Source organism: Ciona intestinalis, unplaced genomic scaffold, assembly GCF_000224145.3.
Source record: "Ciona intestinalis unplaced genomic scaffold, KH HT000101.2, whole genome shotgun sequence".
Lineage (NCBI taxonomy): Eukaryota > Metazoa > Chordata > Ascidiacea > Phlebobranchia > Cionidae > Ciona > Ciona intestinalis.
Genome location: NW_004190423.2, coordinates 290937 through 310790, shown reverse-complemented (window position 1 = coordinate 310790; position 19854 = coordinate 290937). Strand labels below are relative to the sequence as shown.

General features: G+C 35.4%; 1 protein-coding gene across 1 annotated transcript in view; it reads left to right on the top strand.

Moving 5' to 3' along the window:
* Positions 1 to 3543: 3543 nt before the first annotated feature.
* The window catches only part of foxo (transcription factor protein), a gene marked incomplete in the record, with an annotated part of 19118 nt that continues 2807 nt past the window's right edge, over positions 3544 to 19854 (top strand). The window contains 7 exon segments of the mRNA NM_001078249.1: positions 3544 to 4329; positions 14911 to 15105; positions 15362 to 15489; positions 15796 to 15914; positions 16566 to 16679; positions 18699 to 18781; positions 19173 to 19229. Coding sequence (NP_001071717.1) covers positions 3619 to 4329; positions 14911 to 15105; positions 15362 to 15489; positions 15796 to 15914; positions 16566 to 16679; positions 18699 to 18781; positions 19173 to 19229 — 1407 coding nt within the window.

Sequence of the window (19854 nt, the reverse complement as noted above, 5' to 3'; positions counted from 1 at the left end):
GGCACTTTTGAGCCTAATTAGGGGTTTATCTAATTTTATAACTTTGACTGTGCATGAAAAATGGTTGCAGAGTTGCATCTGTTGTAAAACAGCTGTTCCATGTTCATTCTACGAATGGGGAAAGCAATATAGGAAATGTATTATCCTGTTAAACGTATGAAAGGAAAGGGTGTTGGCAGAAAATCTTGTCTCCAATTTGCATACGCTCTGTTAAGTGATATGCTATTGATATGCATGTATTTGCTAAATGAAAAGTCAAGTTATAGGCTACAATTTAATCTTTTTTAAGCATATTATAATATATATTGTAATCCCAGCAATTATTTATCTATTCGAATAGAAAAGATCAAACAATTAAAAACAAGAAAAGAAGGGATATAGCAACTAAAAGACAGTGGTTAAAAAAGAATCTGTGTGATTCTATTTCCCTTTAAAGTTTATTTAAAGTGAAAGTTTTGTACAGTTAATTAGTTTTTTTATTTATGGTTTAAGAATAGGTTTGTAAAATGTATGGTTTCTGGGCCTTTGGAAGTTTAATTTTAGGCAAAAGACAGACCATTGCATTTTCTGTTTATATTGTGTTTGTTGCCTTGTGAGTATTTTGTATGTTTTCTAGAATTGTGTTCTAAAATTAGCAGCAATCTGTACAAAATGTTTCATTCATTGTTCTCTCTCTTATGCAGCGGGTACGAAATACAGGCTGCTACTGCCATGTTGTAAGTCTGATTGAGCTCTCTGGAAATTTATTTTAAAAGATCCAATATTTCTAAGATATTTTTAATTAAGTATGCTTAACGGAGGAAAGAGATTTATATTTGACAAAATAGATCTGTAAGAAAAAAAGATGAAAAACGAAATTGTTTTATTTAAATACAAGTTTTTGTACGTTATATCTTATTAATTCAGCATTGCATATAAATATAAAAAGTAAAGGGAAAAAAATGGTAATAATTTTCATTTTAATAAAATTTGTGGTCTTTTCATTGCTGTGAGGAGAGATAGTTATTGCAGAATCAATTATCTTGTACAGAAAATATGTTCTAGTGTATTATGAACCTGTTTTGCCAGTCTTTGTCATTTTGTTTAGTCTGTGGCAGTTGCTAATGCGGTTCATAACTATTTCCAAATTATAATCTGTCTATTTAATCGCAGATTTGAAACGAGATTATTGCAGTTTCTAACCAAGGGTAAAATCATTGCTATGCATGTAGATCTATGTATTCAGTATCACTATTAATTATATAGGTGTACATATGATCTTTTTAAAAATACATGAAAAAAGTTACATGTACATTGCAACTTGAACCATACAGCAAATGCAGACAAACATTATTAAGTAACACAGCAAACTAATCAACTTGCATTAAAAACCAAAACCATGAATATTTGGTTTCTTATGATTCAAATTCAACAACATGCGGAAGTTAAAGCCTGGGGGTTAAACGCCAAGTCAAGGTTTGCAGACTATATGCGTATGATTCTAGATGCTATGTTTTGTTACAAGTTATAGTTTGAATGCATGTGCAACTATTGAACTATTTTTAAGTTCGCTAATGTCTTTGTCTTGGACAATTTAAAACCAACAAAAATAAGTTTAAGTTATGGCTAGGGGTTAGGGTTTAAGCCAAGGTTCTTAAGAATATATTAGTTGTAGTGTAGTATAGAGTTTGTGACCATTTTGGTGACTTTGGAAATGGGAAGTAACTTGCATTTTTGATTAGTTTGTTGTGTTACTGTCTGTCTGCATTTGCTGTATTTTGCAAGTTTGGTATGTTAGCCTGTTATGCAAAGTGCAGACTTAGCAATTTAGTATTGAACAGGTACTTGTATAGGTTAGTTGAGCTACTGTGTCTGCATTTGTTTATATTTAGTTTTAAAATATAACTTGTGTCATCTTGCAATCACCCATGAGAATTAGATTACGTAAAAAAACAATAACATAAACAATCAATTGCTGCAAATGTAAACATTATTGCGTGAATCTGTGTCACGAATATCTCTCTGTGCAACAAATATAAACATTAAGTTAAGTTACTGTGGTTGCAAAGACTTACATTGTTCAGGTAACAAATAATAATATAGGCATTTAATTAGGTTTCATAATGACTGCATGGACCTGTAGCAAGAGAAAATTCTGCACACTGTTCATTTGTATAGCAGTGTGGGTGTGTAGCATTATTAAAGTGCTTTAATGGGTAATCGATTACATGAAAGCTCACAGTTAGGGTAATGCAAACACTTCAATGTTTGAGTAATATAGCAATAAACTATAAACATACCACTTAACCACACATATGTAATACTTTCACTTTATTAATAGCTGTACTGGTTAGGGTAATATGTATTGTAATGTTGTAAAACCACACGCCAATAGAATGCTTTGTGTAATATGTGTGTCTTGTATATGCTTGTGTAAAAAAGCTTTGACATTAATCTAATATATTGGCAGCTCATAAAGATACTTAACTTTAGGGGGAATTTATTTTTAAACTTTAAAGGGTAAGCATAGCACCTTGGGTGTTGGGGTAATGGGCCAACTCTGGTCTAAATATCAGGTCCCATGGCATGCCTCACTGTAGGACCTCACCCATATAGAATAGAATGTGCTTGTGCATATACAATGTTGGGGTAATGGGCCAACTCTGGTCTAAATATCAGGTCCCATGGCATGCCTCACTGTAGGACCTCACCCATATAGAATATAATGTGCATATACAATGTTGGGGTAATGGGCCAACTCTGGTCTAAATATCAGGTCCCATGGCATGCCTCACTGTAGGACCTCACCCATATAGAATATAATGTGCATATACAATGTTGTGGTAATGGGTCAACTGTGGTATTTAAATCTTGGTATGCCACACTGTAATACCTCATCCATACAGAAATAGACCAAAGGATATGAGCATTGAGGTGTGCGTTGAATTCTCTGGTAAAGTTTCAGCAATCCACCGAAACTATAGTTTGCCAGTTGTGGGCGTTAAATAAAAGGTTACTCACTGTATCAGTATTACCACAGGAAGCAAATGACGCAATATTGTGATCTGTTGCATTTCCGTTTTAACCATATCATCAGTGGTGCAACTTCAGTGGGTGATTTAACATGGTGTGATCTAGTATTAAAGGTGCAATGCAAAAGGCTTTTGTTGCGTCTTATAGCAATGCTCTGCAGTAGGACTAGGTCTTTTAAATTTGCAGTTTTAAAAGCCAATTTTCTGTCTATGTGTTTTTGCTCATTTTTTAATTGGTACAGTAAAAAATAGAATTTTTGAATGCTTTTGTTGATTCTTATTTCAATTTTTGTGTCCTAAGAAATGAGGGGTTTTAGGCAGTAGTTATGCAAAGGTAAATTCTATTTGTTAGATTCCTAATTATGTAGATGCGCAAACGCAATACGTCAAACTTACACCGCAGCTCTCATTGCATGCATTGTCATAGGGCCTCAGTCTTACCCATATAGAACAAAAAAAATAATTCAGCTTGTCTCTTTTTGCTGGTAGTATAGTTAAGATATTAATTTAAGTTTTCTCTTTTCCAGGCACAAGTATTTTGACAACAATAGTAACCGCAACTCCTGGGTCTTTTAATTGTTATTAGATCCGCATGTAGTTACACAACATGTCCGACTTAACAAACATAGACGCAGATTTCCAGCCTCAAGCAAGGCCAAGGTCAGGAACCTGGCCAATGAACCGACCATCGGGCCGAAGGAACGAAGACAATGATGTTGGAATGAAGTTGGAAGCAACAATTGAAGAAGCTTCTTCTCAAGAACATTTACTAATGGAGGCGCTGGCTCAACCCAGCCTTGTGCAGTCGATAAAACAAGAGATACAAGAACCAATGGGGTCAGAGTTTAGCAACGGACTTGCAGGGTCCCCATCTGCTAACCTTGTCACCGATTTCTCAAGTATTTTACTGAGTGGGCAGCAAAGTGGGGTTAACAGCAGCAACGCCAGTCCTAATCTATCCTTCACTGACTTATCGTCTCCTCAGGCGCCTTTTCCGAACACTATGTCCTCTCCCACCCAACTTGATACTAAACCAGTTATAACAGGGGTGTCCTCCACCCTTAGTGTAGGGCTCCATACACCGGTCACCGCCACCAGTAGCGTGGATTCTTCTTTGGTCAGCAATGTGGCTTCGAAGCCTAAAACTACATCGCGCAAGAACGCTTGGGGGAATATGTCATACGCTGACCTCATCACACAAGGCATTGAAAGCTCCCCTGATAAAAGATTGACCCTCGCACAGATATATGACTGGATGGTGAAGAATGTTCCTTACTTTAAGGATAAGGGTGATAGCAACTCATCTGCTGGATGGAAGGTATGTAACTTCTTCTTTTTTTTGTAAGACATATATATCCGCCCAAAAATCTAATCCGTAACCTCTGGCCTAGAGGCAGGCATGCTAACCAGTGTGCCTGGTGGTTCCTAATGAAAACCACATGGTTTACTGGGCCACATTCTGCTCATGGCCTTGTATTTTTTAAAGACTGATTCCTGCAAAGTGGTGAATACTACAATAGACGTAAATAAGTTAAAACAAATGTAAATTATTTGATGGAGCAGGGGGCTGCGGGTGGTGAGTGTCTCTGAAGGGGCCACAAACTATGAAAGGTTAAGAAATACTGGTTTTGGGTAAAAGTTGGTAGTTGGCATTTATCACTGCATTTTGTATATAAATTAATACCCCAATATAATGTATATATATTGTCTACATTTATTTTATGGTATAGCAAAAAACGTTTCTTAAAATAGTCAGTTACCATTATAGACCCACATGGCAGGTTTTTCTCCAGCATTTGAGGTAGTTTAAGCATTCAGAATCTTCTTATACTAAACCCATATTAACACATTTGCATACAATGCTTTGTGTTCAAATTTAATCTTGTTTGGTTTCTAAAATTAGCATTTCAATTGTTGCGGTCGTTAGAATTAAATTCTTCGAAATGCCGAGTGGATTACAAAGCTGTGATTGTTAAATTTAATCAACACTTGTTAATATTCAATGTAATATGCAAATGTATGTAGCTCAAGGCTATATCATGTTATATTTGTGGTTTATTAAATTATGATAAGATTTTGTAAACCTAACCACAATTAATACAAATTGTATTTAAAGCAATTGGAATTATAAAATCATTCAAACCGTTACCACATGTGGTGTAATTTAAACCAAATGCACATAGGCTATAGTTGTATAACTTGAAATACTTTTTGTATAAGGATTTTTACTTTTAGCCAATGTAATTCTTTGTGGCTGTTAGAGTACCAGAAAAAGTTTTGCTTGCAGCCTTGCACCAATAGGCGCGAAACTTTTACAAACAAAAACAATATATATATTTATGGTTTACATATTGCAATGCAGTATAAGTTAAGAGACTGGATCCTGTGAAACACATCTCACGTCTTCTGTTATAATGTTTAGTGAGTAATGCAGACCCACCGTACCACCCCAGGTTTGGTGCCTAAGCACGCCTTTAAATGTTAAGCAACAGTTTATTAAAGTAATTGCAATATGAAACTAAAATATTCCCAAAACAGTGTAATATGCCTGGCAGCGGTTTATTTATGGAATGCATTTGTTGCTTATGTTGCAATACGAAACTAGCCCCGTTGTTTATCGGTGTGTGTGAATATTACATCCGTTGGCGTTGTTAATTATAGACAATTAAACAAATCGTATTGTGACTAATATATGCGTTTGTATTATGAAGTCACACTGTGTCTTGTTACACCGGAAGCTCTTTGTACGTCTGCGACCATTTCCTGTGTTGCTATTATGACATCATAATACAGCAAAGCGCAAATGCAACCTGGTAACCATAGCAACCGCACCAGGTTGCCGAGAACTTCCGGAACAATGCTCAGAAGAGTGTTTCCGGTTGTCAAGACGATGACGTTTTAGAATACATCGTTTGTTGTGTGATGTCATATTACTGGATTGCAGCCATGCAACCTGATTGGTCGATATGCTTACGTGGTGTTTACATTAGAATAGGTTTATTTGAACAATGGTTCAGTAAATTTGAAGCACAAAGCTGTCTTTGTTTATTCAAATAAACCGAGTATGGGTATTCTATATGAATCAGGTCCTATAGTGTGGAATGCTATTCAGACCAGGCTTAGCCTATTACCCCTACATAGTATATGCACATTCTATTCTATATGGGTGAAGTCCTACAGTGAGGCACGCCATGGGACCTGGGATTTAGGCCAGAGTTGGCCTATTACCCCAACATTGTATATGCACATTCTATTCTATATGGGTGAAGTCCTACAATGAGGCATGCCATGGGACCTGGGATTTAGACCAGAGCTGTCTTTGTTTATTCAAATAAACCGAGTATGGGTATTCTATATGGGTGAAGTCCTATAGTGAGGCAATGCTAATTTAGACCAGGTTGCCCATTACCCCTACATAGTATATGCACATTCTATTCTATATGGGTGAAGTCCTACAGTGAGGCATGCCATGGGACCTGGGATTTAGGCCAGAGTTGGCCCATTACCCCTACATAGTATATGCACATTCTATTCTATATAGGTGAGGTCCTATAGTGAGACATGCCATGGGACCTGGGGTTTAGGACAGAGTTGGCCCATTACCCAAACATTGTATATCCACATTCTATTCTATATGGGTGAGGTCCTATAGTGTGGCGTGCGGGACCTGGGATTTATGCCAGAGTTGGCCCATTACCCCTACATAGTATATGCACATTCTATTCTATATAGGTGAGGTCCTATAGTGAGACATGCCATGGGACCTGGGGTTTAGGACAGAGTTGGCCCATTACCCAAACATTGTATATCCACATTCTATTCTATATGGGTGAGGTCCTATAGTGTGGCGTGCGATCTGGGATTTAGGCCACAGTTGGACCATCCATATTGGCATTGCCCTATTGTGACTCTAAAAAGTTGTTAATTGTTAAAAACCCGATTTGGAAATATGTGATAATTTGTGCTAACAGTATCCATCTCAACCCACACTACTATATAGAAACACACAGTATATATATTACAACTATACATGTGTGATCACATCAACTGTATAGACTCCATATCACACAATTACATTCACACACTACTAGCATAGCCTTGATGTATCTTAAAGCCCAAGGCAATACTGCAGCAGCTTTTAATAGCATCGGTGTAAATGTAGTGCCTGTCAATCTTATAATTATAATGTGACCAATATAACGCATACCTATAGCCAACATGCTATGGATGAAACTATTCAAAGCTGTTACAATGTTATGAGACATCTATTGTATTTTAATCATGTTTTGCCCAGGATTTGAGCTGTGTACCCCATTTCTCTTTTTCCAATTCTGTTTTAATGGAATTAACCAACATTTCTGCCTTTTTGTAGCATTTATTTCATGTCTGTTTGTTTTAACTTATAAAAATTAATCCCCTTAGCATATTTTATATATCCTTATACTTTTAATTAATTAATCTGTGGTTTTGGACTTTTTTTTATGTCGTTCTATTCTCTTAAGTAATACTTAGCCCAATTTTTGTTTATTTTATGACTTACACTTGGTTACTAGGTCTTTAAAATATGTAAATTCTTTATAAAATGCTTCAATCTGTTGAACTAAAACTAAATTCCTCTTTTGCACAGTATGACATCACAAGGGTAATCCCCTATTTGTATTTGATTGACAGTTGATGATTTATAGCATTAAGCCTCAATGTAAAGTGGGTTCAAACCATTAAACTTGCTTAAGTGTTAAGCCAGTGTTGCCAGCTATTTACACGTACAGTGTTGCCAGTTATTTTTCTTCTTTAAGAAAGAAAAGTTAAAAGAAAAATAATTGTTTTAGTTAATATTATACATAATGACTTGCATTAGTTTTGGCTGAGTAAAATAATCTAAAACACTCTGTGCCTTGATTTGAAACATATATATATATATATATATATAATAAATGTTTTTAAATATAGTTTAACTCAACAAAAGATTAAAATTATAACATGAATCGCCAACTAAAAAGTTTATATAAATATATATATATTAGTAAAGTAATTATGAAAAATATGGCATTGGAAAAATATGTTTAATTATGACTGATTATAAATATAATTTTTAGCAAAATTTAGTGTCCATACATATTTTAAATAGCTTATAAATTTAGCTGGCAACACTAGGAATTTCTGCAGGCAGCACTGATATCTTGGATCAGATTTATGCCTATCATGAATGGTATGAATAATTTATAAGCTGCCTTATCTTGTCAAGCCCCTGCATGCCCCTGTACTATAATAGGCATAATAATGTTCACAAAGGGGGTGTATTTATAGTGAATAGATTGGTTTAATTTATATTGTGTTGGGGGAAAGTCTTTGTTAAAACAGTCATTTTAATTATCAGCCCTAAAACCCCATATGCAAGGGGAAATGTGCCTGTTTTTCTTTTGTTCTACCACACTAGAATTGGAATATTCAAGCACACTAGAACATTTTGACAATCTCACCCTAGATTTGACTAAAAGGTTCAAAATATGTGAAGCCTCACCCCCCATATGTTCTATATGTATGCTGTATTGTTCAATGCATGTGCTTGCAAATTATGTTGCAAGCAGGAATTGTCTTGGTGTCATTTTCCCTTGTGGTATCTGGGGTATTATGTTATGCTATGCATTATCACATGAGACATTGCAACACACCAGCCACTAACACTAGCTTGCAGAAATGCTGTGGTTTATGGTTATGGAGTCTAATTAGAACGAAATATAACTGCGGATGGTAAATTTAAATTACTAACGCTGAGTAGATGTTTTTAAAAAATCTAATTATCACAAAATAAAGCAGTTAATTTTATCTGCTAATGTTTTGCAAATGATTTAAACAAAATATTTTATCATTTAAATGGATTATATGTGTTAAATGGGGCATTTTGTGTTAAGAATTGTTTAATATTATATTAGTATTAAACTATCTAATGATGTTTCAAACTATGTTGATTATCAATGCCGAAGAAGACTAGATTATAGAAGAGGTTATACGACGTGTTATGTAAAATTAGAGCCCAGATATTGAATACTAAACTCACGTTGAGAAGATGTTTCGAACTATGTTCATTAACAATGCTGAAGAATACCATTATTTTCCTTTGTATTGTCTTAAACACAGTAAATATTTTTCTAATCAATACAGTACGGGGCTCTACGGGGTTGTTTCGGTTTTGGTACCACTACAAAAGATTGTGTCACCAACACAAGAAACCGCATTCTGCAATTTGAATTGGTTCTTGGAACAAAATTGAATTTATTTTTCCTGCTCCTAAACCACAAAGCTTGTCTAATTGTTGTTGTTCTAGCATTTAGAAAGACAGTGGGTACTAATTCCACCCCATGTTTAAAGTACAGGGTGTTGGGTGTGAATTCCACCCCATGTTTAAAGTACAGGGTGTTGGGTGTAAATTCCACCCCATGTTTAAAGCACAGGGTGTTGGGTGTAAATTCCACCCCATGTTTAAAGTACAGGGTGTTGGGTGTGAATTCCACCCCATGTTTAAAGTACAGGGTGTTGGGTGTAAATTCCACCCCATGTTTAAAGTACAGAGTGTTGGGTGTGAATTCCACCCCATGTTTAAAGTACAGGGTGTTCACTGTTGGGTGTAAATTTCACTCTATAATTTAAGCAACATTAAAAAAAATTAATTAGCAAAAATATAATTTATTGTACTATTGCAGTATCTTTTTCATACATTGTACACAAAACACCAACTTGCACGTTATATATAGTTTTGTCTGTAAACCGTTAACATCCTTATAAATCATGCTAAAACCAAGATTTATTATTTAATATATTAATCCTAAATTTACATTAGACATAAATTATAGCAGACTTGCCCTGCTGTCCACACAACTTTTTTTTCAATTTTTTTTTCAAATTTTTCAAATATTTTGGGTTTATGGGTTTGATTACATAGATGTAAAAGGAGAAATTGTAAAATTTACCTGGCTACGAAAGCTAGAATATGTTTTACACTGATTTGTGAACCCACTAATTATATGTATTGACACTTGAGACATGTAACATGTATGTTCTGTACAGCTGTAAGCATAAGGTGTGTTTGCAATGTTCCTTGTAGGTTTTCACATGAAAACACACTACCACAAAAAAGTAGCAAATTGTATCTAAGTGCATTGTTCTGTTTTTTCAATTTTGTGAGGCAAAAAAGTTGTAGTAAAACCTACTAAGTTTTTGTATTTAACTAAAACTTAGGACAATGTGTGCTTTGCATGATACGGTGTAGGAATTTGGTGTTTTTACAATTTACTATATGGGTTATTAATCTTTTATAAAATAAAGTTGGGGTAAGTGAAGTAATGGGCCAACCCTGACCTAAATCCCAGGTCCCATGGTGTGCCTTGCTGTAAAATATAGAGTAGAAAACTACCAGTAACTAGTAAGAAACCACAAATATCTGCACTAGTTATTTTCACTACAATCACATGACAAAACCACTCAAGCATTACGTCTGTAGACAATTGTTTCCGCCTGACCTTAAGTCTAGTTTCCCATTGGCCAACTACGCATAACAATGACCATTATGCGGTCACAGGCTCCATACGTAGGGATTGTGACGTAAACAAGTATGGGAGAAAATCACTCCAGGCAGCATAGCAGGGTATTTAACCTTAAATAAACCCAGGCAACAATATTTGATTTGTACATTCAATACTGGGTAACAAAACACCTTTTATCATCTTGTGAAAATCCTCTACTGGATATTTGGATATTCTTAATACAGATAATATAAGTTATTTATATCTTCTAAAAATTAGACCTAAGATCAATTTATTAAAACATCAAATTAAAAAGAATTAGCAAAAATGTTTCTTAATTACGTCATACAAAGGTTGTATGACGTAACAATATTCATATTCTCAAACTGTTTTGGTCATTTGTTTTCCACTTCATTCTAGCTTAAAATCGCGTCGGGTTACCTTTGTTGACGTCATAACGAACCATATTTTGACGTCACTATCATGGTCCCACCCCTGAGGTCATGAACTTTCGGGGTTTTCCCTTGAATGACGTAATTTCCGTGCGGAATTTTCGCTTCTACCGCGATCGACGCGGTAAACAAAGCTCCTGGTGCTTGTGACGTCATAGAGCGGTGAATCACGCACGTGGTTCGATGTTTTCGTCGCGGTAGAACGCGACCCAATTGTTAAACCCATGCCGCGAAATCGTGTCCTCACGTACTCATATCATACCACACGCAAGGTTAAAATTAATGATGTCTTTATTATTTAATTTCAAATATTAAATTTTATAGTTTTTTTTCATTTTTATGATTTTATTTTCTTATTTGAAAGATTCGTTACATACCTAAACAAAACGCATAGTATATATGGTTTCATTTGCGCGCCCTACGTTATAGTTGGTTTAACATTACAATACCAAATTTAACAGTTTAGATCCACAAAGTTTTTCAAATTTTAAATTAAGTTTTTTAAGCTTTTTTCCGCGAAACCACAATATTTTTTCCGCAAAACACATATTTGCCGACTTTTATATTCCAATGTAATATTTAACCCGATGTAGCGTCCAAATTTTCCTAGAAGACAATTTAATTTTATCTATTTGCCTTAAAAACGGTGAATAATCTTCCAATTAAACGCGAGCGAATGTTTAAATTGGCCCTCTGGGCTAATTCTGTGCGTCTAGAAACGAGGTTCGGTCTCATAATTATACCCTGTAGCAAATACACCAAGACTGGAGCCGATCTAGGCCGTAATTACGCTATGACCTGCATATGGACCCGTCTATCTTCTTAAGGTTTTGGTATAATTAAAATATTACGGTATTTTGAGTCAGGACCATTTTTGGTTTTTCGTAGTGACGTAATAATGCGGTAAGTTCGCCAATAATGAACTCCCCATTGAGGATTATGATGTCTTGTTTACCTCATAATAGGAGACAATGCCACACCCCTAGGGGTTAGTATGGCAGTCAAAACTACGAGAAGCGTTATTTCGTAAACGAGCGTTATAGTACTTTGTGTTTACCACCAAATGAGACGATAAGAGAGAGTGAAAACACGGCCCATCTTGCCCCACCCCAATAAATTACCGTTTTAAAATAAAATTTATATTTAAAAAAAAATTGCAAAAAATGTCATCTTTAACTTTGTTAAAACGCGCGTGTAAAATTGAACGTTTTAAATTCAATATCATATCGTTCCATAGCCAATATAAACACCCGTTTATTCGCTTATTTGGCAAACAATTTACAACTTCCGGTCCAAACTAACACCGGCGCTATTCATACGTCATAATTGCTTTTATTGACGAAATAATTGCTCCCATACATTGTTAAGTGTGACGTCACAAATACGCATTGTAGCGCAGTTTAATAAATGAATTTTGACTTTTTGTTATATTAATATAATTGCAATTGTTTAAAACTGACATTAAAAAAAATAGACGTCATTTATTACGTTGGGGTAAGATGGGTACCGTTAGCACATAATATCCCGTATTTCCCGATCGTATTAATGGGACGATAAAAGAGAATGAAAACATGGACCATTTTACCCCAACCTACTATAACAATCGCGGCATCGCGCCGTCGTCGACTCGTTGTTCTATTCTAGAATCGTGTCGCTGTGGCTTCTGTTAATATTTAACTTTGTTACGTCACAGTGACCTTGATATTAGAACAATGCGACTTGCCACGTCACAAACGACGCTGTGCGCAACACACGATGAGTTATAATGCAAATATTAGATACGACATAATGCGTTTATTGTTTTAATAAATGAATGAAAGAATTTATTGTCACCTATTTATCCTCGCATGCCGGAGCAACGACAGTCGTTACAACACGGGTGTTCTGTTTCATACACCTCGTGCATGCTTACAAGTTACCACGTATGTAACTTTGTGGGTAATATTTTTGCCCTTTGCCATACGGTCTACACATGGCGTGTTTTAACGACTGTCATTTTGCTGCTAATTCCATTTCCTTCATTGTTTTAATTAATTTGATCTTCGTTATCGTATTTGAATGTCACTTTGTCTGTGATTGTTTTTCTACGTGGCTGACAATTTGAACAACCCTATAGTGACCACTTGATTATGTAAACACATATATGATATATATTTAAGTATAAAAGAATGAACGAAACGTATTTATCTTGTAATGTTAGAAACGACAGTGGCCGCTTACAAGTTACCAATATTTGCATTGTTCATAACGAATTGCCGAACTTGGCCGATGGTTTTCGTATTCGAGAATCTTCTTAAAACGTCGCGATTTTCGCGTTACACGCTTCACTGACTTCTTTACCGTTCGAACCCGTGTGACGTCACAGTGTGTGCAGCACGCTATTGTTCGTGTGCCGACGTCACAATAGGGTACGCGCTATGTTGATAGTTGATGGCATGATGCTTCGACGCGTGAATGGAACGTTTTTGACTTGCCTGAATAGATTATTCGGTTCGTAATATTCGTTATGATAATGTTATAATTGAAATTATTAGTTTTTATAACGTCATACACGTTTGTTATTACACCACGTGGTTTGGTCCTTTGTTTACAAACAATCACTTTTGTTTGTCAAACATAGTTGTCATGGGTTGCCTAGCAACTTAGGTAGAGGTGTCTACTGCCACATAGTGGTTGGAAAAATGCACCTTATGCTCACTGTCGGTTATATACGTCATACAGTATATGTTGCTAATATTATGGGAACCAGGGTGCTTTTTAGGCCATATACTAAAGGTATTACACCTTTGACAATGTATTATCTTTTAATTAATGCGATATTACCAATTAACCTGTTGCTATGTGTACTTAGATTAACCATTTCAATACATGCATACCCTGCATACCCATGTTAGGTGTTATATGTTTGACAGTTAGACTGTGTTTTTAATTTGACTCATTGTTGTGCCACGCCCCCTTTGTGTTGACCAATCAGAATGGTTTGATGGGAATTCCTGAGTGTTAGCCTCATTTTAACACACACATGTGACTTAGTGTGTGGTAACTCAGCCATATTGTTGATAATTAATTTAATTTTAACCTATACTGTTGAAAACTCAGTTCTTTTGTATTATATTCTATATGGGTGAGGTCCTACAGCGTGGCTTGCAATGGGGCCTGGAATTTAGGCCAGAGTTGCCCATTAACCCAATAAATGAAATAAAATATATTGTAATTGTAACTGTTTTTTCATGTTACATACGCCCATACAGTTTACTGTAATTTTATGTTTTATTTTATGGTTACACATATTTTTCAACCATTCATGGTTCGTGGTCCCTTTTAGAGACACTCAACACCCATGGCCCCTACCCCATTAATGAAATAACCTACATTTTTCAAACATATTTACATCTTTTATTATATTTACCACTTGCAGAAATCAGTCTTTAAAAAATACAAGGCCATGAGCAGAGGTCTGTTTGTGGCCCAGTAAACCATGTGGTTTTCATTAGGAACCACCAGGCACAGTGGTTATCATGCCTGCCTCTAGGCCAGAGGTTACGGATTTGATTTTTTGGTGTATATATATGTCTTACAAATAAAGAAGACCAAAGCCTTGTTATATGTTAAACCAGGAACCACCAGGCACACTGGTTATCATGCCTGTCTCTAAGCCAGAGGTTAAGGATTTGAGATCATGCTTTCTACGGCTAGACGCCTAACCACAATTGCTCATCCAGTGGTCACTAATTGGTTGTCCAAATTGTCAGCCATATACAATTGGTTGGACTTGATTTTTTGTCTGTTGCATCTTTGTAGCACCAGAGCCTTAGTGTATGAACACTAGATCAGGGTCAGATTTTACAGTTATAATATATGATCCCTATTAGAATATGATCTATAAACCAACATATAGAGTTTACTTATATCATACTTTTTCCCCAGAACTCGATCCGACACAATCTGTCTCTTCATAGTAAGTTCAAACGCATCCAAAACGAGGGCACAGGGAAATCTTCATGGTGGATTATCAACCATGACGCTAAACCAGGGAAATCTCCCAGGAGGAGGGCAACCAGTATGGAAACAACTAATGGAAAGTACAACAGGTCAAGAAGCAAGGCTGTGGCGAAACAAAAGGTGAATATTTGAGCAGCGGTTCCTAAATTTTAAAAATAAATTACCAGAGGACCCTTTGCAATTTTTTTAACATTTCGTGGCCACATTGCAAACCCGCTGAAACTGCTGCAGTTTGTTTTAGAGATTTAAACCATAAGTTCGTCTCTGTTTTTATCCAAGAACTTTTATTCCTAGAAATTCTTTCATTAATTTATTCAAACATATTTACCAGCATTTTTATAATAGTGACGTAACATAACCCATTGTTACATCACAGGCTGAATTATTGAAGAAACAAAAGTCCGTAACGAAACGTGATTCACCAACTTGGGCAAGGAGTCCCACTAGTGGCGATGCTCCTGATTTTGATCATCCTGTCAATAAATCTCTTATTAATGACTTCAGGTAAATAATCTAATATTTGTGGGGTTTTGTGGCCTAATTTTTGCATAGGCGCTGAAACTATGGATAAGACTGTAGTTGGGGTAATGGCCCAACTTTGACCTAAATCCCGGCTTCTGTAGAATACTGTATTTGGTTAAATTTGTTTCATAGGATCCTGGTTCTAACCATAACTATACACTTGTATGATAACATCAGGATACTGGGCCCCATACTCGATACTTATATTTGCAGCATATGTGTCCATTAGCAAGACACTTATGACGCACACCCTTGTTAATATTTCACTGTTTAAACCTTTTCATTCAGGCCTCGTGCAAGTTCTAACGCAAGCAGCATTGGTGGCCGTACTTCGCCCAGACATTTCTTACCCCAGGATCTTGAAGATGATGGCCCTCCACCACTGTCCCCTGCTTCTTATACTAATGGTAATATATATATATATGTTATATATATGCTATAGAATGAGTGGTAATTGAAGGGTGCAGCACCTTTGGTGTTGGGGCCATGGACCACCTTCAAAAATAGACATATATATACAGTATGCCCTTATATGCTGTAATACATGTATATATATATATGTTGTTGCTGTCAGAATGTCAGATGCATATTTGTCCCAATATACCTGTAACCTGTTATATTACAAGTGTAAAAAGGATCTTATGGCAGTTGTTTTTATGATGTTATATGGCCCTGTATCCTGTGGCACATAGGTAAACATGATGGTAGCCCAGAGGTAATGGGTTCAAAGCTGGGCACAGCTGCCCTTGTGCACATATGTGTCCTTAGACAAAACACTTACAGCAAACCTTGATGATGTCTCGCCATATGGCAGATGAAATACCGTCTTTTAAGATCACAAAACTAACAATTGCCAGAAGATCTCTTTCACACTTACAATACACCTGGCAGCAACAACATATACCAACAATTGCCAAAAGATCTCTTTCACACTTATAATACACCTGGCAGCAACAACATATACCAACAATTGCCAGAATGTGTTTTACATGTATAACCCTGATATAACACAGTAGTTAGCATCAAGTGTGAATAATATTCACCCCACTTTCCCACAGCTTCCATAAGCGATCTATTCGGACCTCGAAGTGATTCTTTCTCCTTGGTTGATGGAATCGACTTAAACAGTCCTGGGAGCGTTCTGCAGAATGACTTACTTGATAGCATAGCAGGTTAGATCAATATTAACTCCATTATAAACCATACGATCGGATTGTTAAAACAAGGTTTGGGTTTCTTTATTTTATCACCAAGACATGGCATTTCTTGAATGTAATTTTAAAATTTAAAATTTATAAATATTAATATATAAAATTAAATATTGTATTTCTTAGTTTTGTTTATATTAAAGTGAATCATAAGTGCCAGGCCTGGTATTTCGTAAATGTAATTTTAAGGGTTTTGAGATATTATATATCTTAGTTTGTTGGTATAAAGGTTGAACATGATATTTATTTTGTATCACAGAGGTATATATTAAAAATTCATTTTGTTCATGTAGTTATGTATGTTTTATTTTTATAAGGAACAGTATAATGCCAAAGTTACCTGTGGTTTTAGGCTGAAGTTAGCATATTGGTGCTATATCTATAGCCCTATTGCCGAATTTCATTTTTTACATTTTGCTATCTTATAAACCCAATACCTAGACATAAACATCTAACATTGGTATTTAAGTATGTTTGCCCTGGACTGGAATAGATTATAATGCCCTATTAAAAATCTGGTTTGCTAATAACTTAACTTAATATTTTAGTCTACAACCCACGCATACCCTGTGAATAATTTGGGTACATATAATATAGTAGGGTGGGGGAAGATGGGACACCTGTTCATTCTATTTTCCCACCCAATTTGGTAGTAAAGAAAGAAAATTCAAAGAATTATAAAACTATGCCTTCACGGCTCCCTTAGACCGTTGTTAATTGTTTAAAACACGATCAGGATATTTAGATATTATGTGCCAAAGGTGTCCCATCTTCCCCCACCTTACTATAACATGTTAATTGGGAATATCGCATCAATTAAAAGAACTTAAGCATATTGCTTGAAATCAACCCATGTTTCTATAACATAGGCTTATTATATATGAAAATGTGGGCTTATATATGATAAAGTGGGCTTATATATGAAAAAGTGGGCTTATATATGAAAATGTGGGCTTATATATGAAAAATTGGGCTTATATATGAAAACGTGGGCTTATATATATGAAAAAGTGGGCTTATATATAAAAAAGTGGGCTTATATATGATAAAGTGGGCTTTTATATGAAAAAGTGGGCTTATATATGATAAAGTGGGCTTTTATATGAAAAAGGCTTATATATGATAAAGTGGGCTTATATATGAAAAAGTGGGCTTATATATGAAAATGTGGGCTTATATATGATAAAGTGGGCTTTTATATGAAAAAGGCTTATATATGATAAAGTGGGCTTATATATGAAAAAGTGGGCTTACATATGATAAAGTGGGCTTATATATAAAAAAGTGGGCTTATATATGAAAATGTAGGCTTATATATGATAAAGTGGGCTTATATATGAAAATGTGGGCTTATATATGAAAAAGTGGGCTTTTATATGAAAAAGTGGGCTTATATATGATAAATGGGCTTTTATATGAAAAAGTGGGCTTTTATATGAAAAAGTGGGCTTATATATGATAAAGTGGGCTTTTATATGAAAAAGGCTTATATATGATAAAGTGGGCTTATATATGAAAAAGTGGGCTTACATATGATAAAGTGGGCTTATATATAAAAAAGTGGGCTTACATATGATAAAGTGGGCTTATATATGAAAAAGTGGGCTTATATATGAAAATGTGGGCTTATATATGAAAAAGTGGGCTTATATATGAAAAAGTGGGCTTATATATGAAAATGTAGGCTTATATATGAAAATGTGGGCTTATATATGAAAAAGGGGGCTTATATATGAAAATGTATATAAAAGTTAAATATGATATTTATCTTGTATCCCAGAGTTTCATAATAGTAATTCCAAGGCATGTAGTTATGTATGTTTTATAATTATAAGAAACAGATATATATGGAAATGTGGGCTACACATCGTAACACATTAATTGGTAATAAAACACCAATTAAACGCAATAGGTTTTCTAGTCTACAGTACAATTAATACTTATGTTTAATGTTGTTTTAAATTCACACATACCCATGTTTAGGTATGGAAGTAATGAACCCACCTTCCCCACAAACAAGTGAACGTAACAACCCCAACATTTATATTAACCCAACAGCAAACCAGGTAAAATATATGTTTTGAAATTTAATATGGAGTATCTGTGGTCATTGGTATAACATATGGGTGCTTGCCTTGTAACTAAAGGATACAGGGTTCAAGGCTCGTCACTGCTACCATTGTGGGCGTATGTGTCATTGGGCAAGACACTTAACGGCAATTGTTCCAACCCAGTGATCACTAATGGTTTGTTTAAATTGTCAGCCATATAGAAAAACAATCACCCACAAAGTTACATTTGCAGCACGAGGTGTATGAAACAGAACCCTGTAAAACAAACACAAAAGTATTCAAAATCGAAAGCCAGCATGAATGTATTAAGTCAGCACGTATGGTGTGCACACCCTTATATTATTCATGTAACACTATATGTATATCTAATAAAACCTTAACACAGGATTCTTACCAATCACCAATGTTCCCTCAGATGAAGAATATTATCAGTCCTACCCAAGTAAGATGATGTGTTTATTAAACCTAAAGTTAAAGGGGAATATATGCCTAGTTATTGTGGTTATATGGATTAAATGTAGCTTAAAGTAGCCAAGACCTTTGTCCAAATCATTACTAAACTGTTGTAGCACCCTGGGTTTTGGCCCAGGTCTGGCTTGGTAGCGTGGCACATTTTGCTATAGAACCTAACCAATATAGAAGAGTTATTCAGGGTAAAAAGGGATAAATTGTGCTTACTGTCGTTATTTAAAATCGCTGTCCATTTTTGGGGTTAATGCCTCTTAAAAAATCTTCTAAAGTAATTCCCAATCATTGTATTCTAGCAACAGTTGAGCAGCAAGAATGGGACCAACCAAAGTCGTGTTATTGTGTCAAGTCCCAACCTTGCTTCATTGCTACAACAGGGAATAACTACTAATGCTAAGGTAATTGACCCCAAGCATGAGGTGTATGCGGCCACCATGTATGTTGTGCAATATGTGTTAATGTGCATCACTGCTACCATTGTGTAGGCATGTGTCCTTAGGAAAGATACTTAACAGCAATTGCTCCAACGCGGTCACTATTGGGTTGTCTAAGTTGTCAGCCATACAGAAAACCCACAAAACTACATGTTTATAAGCAGG